Source organism: Dipodomys ordii, unplaced genomic scaffold (genome assembly GCF_000151885.1).
Source record: "Dipodomys ordii isolate 6190 unplaced genomic scaffold, Dord_2.0 Scaffold77, whole genome shotgun sequence".
NCBI classification, from domain to species: Eukaryota; Metazoa; Chordata; class Mammalia; order Rodentia; family Heteromyidae; genus Dipodomys; species Dipodomys ordii.
In genome coordinates, this window is record NW_012267293.1 from 6,510,616 (window position 1) to 6,519,867 (window position 9,252).

Genomic DNA, 9,252 nt, shown 5'->3' on the forward strand with positions numbered 1-9,252 from the left:
TTGCTTCAGTAAACGTTTGTTGTGCCTCTTGCTCATGCTAGTGTGGACTGATAGTTTTCCATATGGAATATTTTCAAATGTTCCCGTTTCTTTCAGCCAACAGGTGGAGACACGTGTCTCTGGGGTATGCATACTGTGGCTCAGTAAAGGGGGCACACCAGTCAGGACTGGTGGAACAACTCTACCGTGAAACAAACCAAACCTCCAGACTCAGAGAGCAGCTTATTTGTTACTCATGCAAGGAATCATTTCTTCTATATGGTCCAGCCTTCTTTAGACATTTTTTTTGTGCCAGTCCTGGGGCTTGAACTCAGGGCCTGGGCTTTTTAAATTTTTTTTGAGATTAAGTGATTATATACATTTTACAAATTTCACAGTATTGTAGGATAGTGATAAAGTCACAAACACATTCTAACCTTCACAAGGCAAATTGACATTATCATGGTCTATAAAGTTTGTGAATTCTGTAAGCTTTGACAACCATTTCTTGCAAGTTGGGTGATATGCACACTTCTTTCCTTTTGCTTCGTGTAAACTGTTCCTTTCCCTCTCATCCCCTCCCTCCCACTGCTGCCCGAGTTGCCCAGTTCATTTTCATCCATGTCCAGTGCAGCTGGTGGGTCCCTAAGCTTTTGTGCTCAGGGCTTAGCACTCTAACCCCATGGCTCCACTTTCAGCTTTTTACTAGTTAATTGAGTATTATGACTGTACTGAGTATTATGACTGTATTTGTCCACCATTCCTTTTCTATTCATCCACCTCCACTCCACTTTCTCCCCGCTAAAAACTTGTTACAGCTTCCCATTATTCAACTGTTAATAGTTCAAAGGGCTTAAAGCATTGAGTTCCACTTCTGCTTGTACTATATTAGCCAGCGCAGTTTATCAGGAAGGAGGTATTTATCCATACAGGAGAGAGAACCCGTGCCCTTTGTCTTGGTGGGCCTGGTTTCCTTCATTATTTTTTTTTCCTTTTCCTTGCAAATGGCATAATTTCTTCCTGATGGTCCTCAGCTCTTTTTGTCAACATTTACTGTATGTGAAGAGAAGAGGTGGAGAGAGAATGCTGGCAATTATACACTCCAAACTGCATTTCTTTGACCAACGCAAGTCACATACAGGATCACTGACCAGGAAGTAAGATGCACAGTGGGCCCGAGGAAGAAGGGAATCAAAAGATACATGTTACAATGTCTGCCTTAGGGAGGATGGTGCATGCTGGAAAATAAAACCATGTTTTCTGTGAATGAGAAAATCACTCCCACCTTAGATTGTCCGCTGCCAGCTTGGATGCTGTATTGCCAGAGGCTGTGCAGGACTTGAATCACAGAGGAGAGAAACACAGCTCAGCCCCAGGATGGCTACAGATCCCTTCTGAATGCAGTTTCAGGGCCTACTACAGAGAGGCCTCGAGCAGAGGGCCCGGTGGCCTTACTAGCTGAGGACAGAGTTGGGGAGTTCAATGTGGCTTGAAATTAAAGTGCAGAGATAAAGAAGGGAGAGGAAGGAGATGGGAGAGAGCTTCGTTTATCCATGCTGTTGTAACAAAATGTCCTGAAGCAGATAGCTTACATGCAACAAAAACTCATTTCTCAGGTCTGGAGGATGGCAAGTCAAGATCAAGGCTGTGTGTGGTGAGGGTTCCTCCTTATAGATGCCCTCACATGGCCCAGAGCAGACAAGCTGTGGGGGTCTCTTCTGGAGAGGTACTCATTCTGCTCTTGAAAACTCTGCTGGCAGACTTTGGCCCAGCAGTGCACAGAAGAGCAGGCGATCCCCTAGGAGCTCTGAGCAGTTATGTGAGCAAATGATGTGAGCCAGAGATACGGTGCCTGAAAACCAGTAGGCGGGTCACCTGCTCCCAGAATGCTACCAGAACTCCCACTGGGCTGGATATAGGACAGTTTCAGCCAGAGTGCAGAAGCACGAATATAGGGCATCTGACAAGATCCTTAGAACAGTGTCACCTTAGTAGGAGACAAAATTACTTCACGCTAAAAGGCTGCTCCCTTCCCTCCATAAGGCTTCACAACAAACCCATGATCCCAAACTGAAAACAGGGCCCATTATGCAGTTACTCCCCACTCCCCTCCCAACCTGTGGCTCGGGGCCCTTGCACACTTCACTTGGTGGGACGGATGGGACGCATCCTTTGCTTATTCACCTTGGATGATGTTTGTGTCCTAGTGGCTTCTAAGTTTTCAATGTTTTACTACTTTCAGTAATACCCGGCAGCATTTTTGGACTCCCAATCCCTCCTCGGAAGATGTGGGCATGCGGAGTGGCATGTGGTCAGGGTGACAGCGGCCTGAGCCAGCATGTTTCCTTCCACCAGGACAAGGAGCCTCGGCCGGTGCGGGGAGGTCGGGACCCAGGGCCCGTTCCTGTCAAGCACGAGTCTTGCAGCACCTGCTGCTCTCTCTGCTCCCACAGGGAGGAGAGGAGGCCTCTGTCTGCAGTGCCAAGTGACCTTGGGGGACCAGTGACCGCAAGCAAAGTGGACCACATTCTCTTCTCTGTGTGACAGCAAGGCCAGCCTTGTTTCAGCCAAGGTGTGTGGGGCATGATAACCAGGTAGTGGGCTCACACTGGGGGACTGCTGCTCTGGGGGGGCGGGCCAGGCAACTGGTGTCATCTGCTCAACAAGTGGACTCTTCCACCACGCCTTTCCTCTCTCTAAACACATACTGCCTTTGTGAAGTTCATGCAGAACTGTGATCTTGTGAAATCTACTTCCTGCAAGTGATTAAAAATCAAACCTCAACACATTGAGAACCAGCTTTGGGAAAGAAATAAACACTGCTGGGTGCTGGTGGCTCACACCCTGTCATCCTAGCTGCTCAGGAGGCTGAGATCTGAGGATCACAGTTCAAAGCCAACCCAGGCAGAAATATCCGTGAGACTCTTATGTCCAATTAACCACTAGAAAATGAAGTGGCGCTGTGGCTCAAGTAGTAGAGAGCTCGCCTTGAGCTGAAGAGTGCAGGGACAGCCCAAGCCCAGGGTTCAAGCTCCACGACCAACCGAAAAAAAAAGAAAGAAATATATACCCTGTCACTGAAATTTTGCCACCCAAAAGAGAATCTTCCAAGTAGCTCATGGCTTCTCTTTGCTTTTGGTTTTGAGTTCTTTCACTTTTTCTAGCTCACATAAGCTACCACTGTTCGAAGGTCCCGTGCCATCTCCTTTCCCGTGTTCCCGGACCTTCCTCCTGCCAGTTAAGTCAGTACATGTGTGAGGCAGCCCAGGGCAGCATGGGTCTCTTCCAGTGTCCCAGGTGATTGCGACCAGCTTCCAGGACTGGGGAGGCACCCAGGCCCAGAGTTCAAGCCCCACAACTGTCCAAAAAAAAAAAAAAATCTATGCAACTAAATCACTGATTCATGTCAGCAGAAATGCTGAGGGACCATTTTGGGCAGCTAGAACAAGAAACAACAACAATAACAACAGGCAAAGAAACACCAGAGTGTTTTGAGAATTTACTGTACAGTTTTTTTTAAACAATTTATTTATATGTTGGCTTCTACATGCTTTTACATTCGTGTAAAATATACATATTCTTTACAATTTGTACATATATTAAATGACTGTATCATAAACATTGTTCTATGGGATTTTATAAAAGAAAGATCAAGTGGGGAAATCTACTTATAAAACATGAACAAAACCCGTGATACTGAAGAACAAGAAGTTCTCCTATTCGTGTTCACTGAGTTCCTCCTCTACCTATTTTTTGGTTTCATTTGCTTATGTGGGCCCAGACTTTGCATTCTCTAGAATATAATCATTAGGTCAGGTCATAAGGCAGTGGTGGAAGGCGGGCTGGCCTGCAGGAGGAGGCAGTGATGGGCCGATTTCAAGCCTACAGCGTGCTCTGTGCCATTAGCGGGTGTACCGAATCGGAAAATCCTATCTTAAAGTCAGGACAGTCGAGACAAGTATCACTTTGCTCTTTACGGCACTGCAGGTTGTGCAGGCACTCCTCAATGCAGTAGTTCTGAATGTTCTCACTCGGTCTGCGTATGGGGGGTTTCATCTGGCTTTCACCTGCTGCTCTATACCTCCAGGTTATCAGCAGCATGCCTCCTCCTGGCTGATGGGCAACTGGAGATCAGGCCCGGGAGGCTGGAAGCTCTAAGAAGCTGTTCCTTCTCCAGCTCCTGGGCACAGGAGGCAGGATGGCCATCCACCGGAGGGCAAAGCCAGGGAAGCTCTCAAAAAGTTTCTAACTTACTGTCTTTAGTATGAATCAGCCTCACCCGGAAGACAATGCTGACTGCATGGAAGAGCAGCGCGGCACAGCACCCCGCAGGCGTGGGGCCCTGTGCTCCCCCCTCCTGAGATAGGAGCACTTGGTGACAGTGTGTCGTGGGAGGGTGTGGACTGTCCTGAGCAGCCAGGAACCCAAAGGACCGAAAGTTATAAAAATATACAAACATATATATTTTTATTCTGGCATAGTTTATAATTTTAAGAAAGCCATTAGTAATTAATTATCTGACATTGGGTAACAACTATAAGATCACCGTAACATAAGCTTCGATTCTATGTAAAATATTGGTGGAGGGCATCCCCTAATTCTCCATTCAAAATCCTAAAAATTTAAGTCCTTCCAAAAATAGAGACAATTTCCATTGGTTTAAATAACAAGATGACCATCCCTCCGCAGTGGACGTAATTCACTAACAACAAAAAACATTTGTGAAAACCCTCTTTTGTTTTTGGTTTTCTTTCTGTTTGTTTCTTTCAGGTTTTCTTCATGAGAGGGAGGAAAACAAGATGACTGAGTGACATTGTCCCAAGTCAGAAAGAAGCACTTCGGCGTTTCTTCGTGTCTGCTCTGCTCTACATGACGGGGAAGCGGCTGAGGGCCTGCCTCAGCTTCTCTGCGATCTGGCGAGAGAGTAAAGCCACATGGAGACACGATTCCGCGTGACTCCAGCACCTCCCACCACTCACATTTCGCGTGTGTCAGGCCCTGCAGCCAGTCCATGCTTCCTGTTGCTCCTCACACCCACCTGGTCTGTGCTTCGGTGGGGAGTTGGTAGGGAGCCCTCCTTCTCCACAGCGGGCCAACCGTGGGTACCGCTGTCCAGGGAGGAGCCTTCCTCTCTGTTCCCAACTAGCCCATGGCCGGCACTGCTCCCTGCAGAGTGCAGTGGCTCAGGCCCCTGTGCTGGCCTCTGTCCCTTTCTTTCTCTGATAAGTATGAAGGCCGAGCCTCCCTAAAGGACTGCAGCGACCAGTGACCGCATGGTGTGTGCACTGCAGTGAGAGCAGGCGGTGCTGCAGTGTCTCACAGACGCCGGCCATGCCTAAGAGGCCGGGAGGTCTGTTATCCCCGGGTCCTAAGCAGCTGAAGTACATGGTAGAACTCAATACACGTTTGCTCCCTGAGCAGACATGTCACACGCCAGTCATTGAGTTAGATCTGAGGTCTGGCGAGCTCTATTACTTGTTCACTTTTATGCAGAGACAGTAATGAATAGCTTTTTAGTTTGAATTCCAAAGTCATAAATTAAAAAAAAACAAAAAACTACTTAACGGGAGTCTTTAATGCCCATTTGCCAGAGGACTAGGAAATGCTGCAGTGCTTTTTTTTTTCTCCTACTTTCCCTACTTCGACAACAAACCTTGCTAAAACTTAAAAATTACTTACAAAGCAACATCAGAACTTCACGAGGTGCCCTTCCAGTATTTTCTCAGACACAAATGCACTCTGAGGACACGCAGAGACCACTGGCACCAGCCGTGAGGCTGTGAGGCGTGAAGCCACCGCGCTGCTGCGTGAAGCCACTGCGCTGCTGCTGCTCCCGCTCCCACCTCCCGCTCCCCCCTGCACCAAGCACGCCCTGGCTCCTTCCAGCAGCTCCGCAGGGACCCTCACGGGCAGGGCTGTGAGCTGAACACACAGCCCCAGCCCCATCCTCACAGCTCAGCTCCACGCACACATACAAGATCTGTTTTACATATACTCTGCTAAGCCAAAAACATCATGACACAGAGGAATGAGGTTTCAAGTTTTTTTTTTTTTTTCTGTCGGTCGTGGGGCTTGAACTCTGGGCCTGGGCGCTGTCCCTCAGCTCTTCAGCTCAAGGCGAGCGCTCTACCACTTGAGCTACAAGCCACTTCCGGTTTTCTGGTGGTTTATTGGAGATAGGAGCCCAACGGCCTTCCTGCCCGGGCTGGCTTTGAACCGCGATCCTCAGATCTCAGCCTCCTGAGTAGCTAGGATTACGGCGTGAGCCACCAGCGCCCGGCAGGTTTCAAGTTTTCTAAATAAAGAACTTAAGATTTCTTTCTCTCTTTTAGAGAGAACATGGAGACTTGTTTGGTAACTGCCTCTGGTTTCCTCCCCAGCCAGAGGAGAAGCTGGTGTGGAAGAGGGAGAGGTGGTTGGGGGGGGGGGGGGGGGGGGGGGGGGGGGGGGGGGGGGGGGGGGGATGCGAAGGAGGGGGGTGGGATGCTTGGTATGAAATTGTGTCTCTCTGTGTGTGGTCCATGCAGTGGGCGCTTTGCCCGGTGCCTAAGTTTACCTGGTGGGGTGGTTGGGGGGGGGGGTGGAGGGGAAGGCGAGGGACGTTACCTCACTCACTGTCCCTGTGCTGAGAGAGGGGGAATCACACAGGATTTCTTGGGGCTTCAGAACAACATCTATTGCTTCTTCCTCAGAAAAAGCCCTTTAGACTCAGCAATACCCCACAGGCAGAAACCCAAGCCTGCTCAAAACTTAGTCGCCTCTGGCTTATTTCTTAAAGATTAAAGATCATTACGAGATACTGACTTGACTAGTCAGTTGCTGAGTACCAACCTTCCTGTGCTTGGAAATGTGTGGGAGGTGGGGAGAGGGGAGACGAGGGGGAGGCGCCTCTTACCGTTTCATAGAACTGTACTTGCTGCTCCAGGTAGAGGCGGATGACACTGTTGTAGTCATAGATCCGGTTACTGTGGAAGTGATTCATCTCAGCTAAAACGAAAGCAACGAAGCCATTAGTTTCCCTCAAGATTTCAAATGGCAACAGCTGGCTTCTCCGCTTGGTGAGACTTTGCCATCAAGAGGACCTAATCCGGCTGACAGTGGCCCAGGGCCAGTTCTTGGCACATCGATGGACTGCGGCTAGAGGAGTGGGTGACCAGGCAGTGGTGGCAGATGGCTTTCACTGACGTGCTCATTAGGTACTATGGACATCCTTGGCCCTGCCCAGGCATGTGCCGGCCACGCATCGCGAAAACATGGGGCGGCCACTCGCTGCTCCTCTCCACAAGCACTCCACTCCAAATGTTAACGAATGCCTTTCTTTCGCCAACAGTCAAACTATGTCTAAAACGATTCCTATAAATTCTCTTTACTCCACAGTCCTGATTTTGCAAGTTATATTGCTAAAAGCTGGGCTCTGGGATTAAATATAGCACAATATTAAGGGCTATAAAAGCAGTTTTCAGTGTGTCTATAAAAAGTATTAAATGTACCGATTTAACAAGCTGTCATTCACCGAGCTCTACCCAGTAAGTGTGAGCAATCACACTGTAGATTTCCTCCTGCAGGGAGGGGCTCATGACAGCCTTTAAACCGGTTCTAATTGGATCGTTGCTCACACTGGGTTTCTCTCCAGCAGGAAGGTCTCCACTGGCTATTCTTAGCCCTGCTTCTTACCTTGCAAAGCGTAAGACATGGTGCCCACTCGCTTCACCATAGTCTGTTTGTCCTGTGGAGTGATTTTGCTCGTTGCAACTAGCTTGTCACTTTCCTTCACCTTTTCTATGGCTCCCTGTGAGGCAGAGAGTGCAACAGTATTAATGAGGCAGAACAAAAAGGCCTAGTCATTAGCTCAACGCCCAGCAGTGATGTCTAGCTGTAATTAAAGCTACTGGAACAGTGGGGACAGGAGAACCTTGGGCTTGACACCAGCTGTGGAAAAAAAAAAAAGGTAGGAAGATTTTGTCTCAAAAACAAAAATGAAAAGAGTAGAGGCCAAGGCATAAGGCAGAATGTTCTCCTAGAATGTCTAAGGTCCTGGGTTTGTACCACAAGTTAGTTAGGTTAGATAGATAGACAGACAGACAGTGGTATTAACCTGTCCTTGGCCCTCAACAGGAAAACACTGCAACAACAAAAACAGAGAAAGGCTTCTATGTTCAACTTCCTTCAACTCTCTGGGAAGTCAAAAGGCTGCTGTTTTTGAAAAACTGTTAGTAACCTAAAGTTCAAGTTAGTTTAATGCTACAATAGAAAAGAAAACCAAGAATCATACTGTCTCTCTAATATCTGTAAGATGCTGATATTAATTGTACATAATAGGGAGGCAGGCATTGGTCGGTTCAGAAAGTCATGTGGTTAGGTACATTGCAGTGCATGTAAGTGCTCCCCCTCCCCCGCTGAGTATTTTATGAGCTGGTGCTTGATTGTGCCAATCACAAGGCAAGGCCTGCCGGCCTTTGGATCTGTAAGAGGCACTGAGTCACCCTAAGTTAACCCTGAGAAAGAGGTAGTTGTTTCTCACTCCAGTGTTACTGCTTACTGTTTAGGGTGTCAGGAAAGAAGCACTCTACATTCTATGCACATATTAGGTTCCATGCCTAGAGCTCTAACTGTGCTGGCATTAAATGAATGCTACCAGAAGCTAACTGTGAGGTTTTTAAAAACATTTTTAAAATTATTATTATCTTTAAGTAGTTGTACAAAGAAGTTCCCATTCTTCCAAACAGTTGTGAGTACAAGGTGTCTGACAACATTGCCACCCATCGCTCCTAACCCATCCCTCTACTGCTGCGTTTTTACATTAAGCTATCTGAAGTTATACAAAGCTTTTTTTGGTTCTTAAATGATGAAGCGCATCTTAAACTGGCCACGTGGCAGCGGTGCTAAGATTGCAGAACAGCCCTTTGTCGACTTTCCTAACAAACCCAAGGCGGTGCTGATGCACTAGAGTCTGCATGCCAAGGTGATGAAACACATTCAGGACTGAGACAACATGGAGATTTCAAAAAGCAAGAGGAAAATTAACCAGAATTAAAGCGCGAGAATGCCTCAAACCAATTTTAAATGTAGTTTAAAAAACTTCTGTTATGGAAATTGTAATTATTCTTTCATTACTCTCCAGTTCAAGGTTAGTTATAGTGAAAGTGAGGCCAGCCTGGACTACATCATATAAGACTCTGTCTCAAAGAACAACCAAGAGCAAAAGATCAACATTGAAACAACAGACTCGGGGTCTGCCAGTCTGCCCGGAGTCACCTGGCAGGTCTCCTGTGG

General features: G+C 47.6%; 1 protein-coding gene across 1 annotated transcript in view; it reads right to left on the reverse strand.

Moving 5' to 3' along the window:
• Window positions 1-4,429: 4,429 nt before the first annotated feature.
• The window catches only part of Snx9 (sorting nexin 9), a 42,120-nt gene continuing 37,297 nt past the window's right edge, over window positions 4,430-9,252 (reverse strand). The window contains exons 13-16 of the mRNA XM_013024538.1: window positions 7,892-7,908; window positions 7,654-7,768; window positions 6,875-6,966; window positions 4,430-4,892 (exon numbers count right to left, since the gene is read on the reverse strand). Of these exons, the coding sequence (XP_012879992.1) occupies window positions 4,845-4,892; window positions 6,875-6,966; window positions 7,654-7,768; window positions 7,892-7,908 (272 nt within the window). The 3' untranslated portion in view covers window positions 4,430-4,844. The remainder of the gene's footprint in view (window positions 4,893-6,874; window positions 6,967-7,653; window positions 7,769-7,891; window positions 7,909-9,252) is intronic.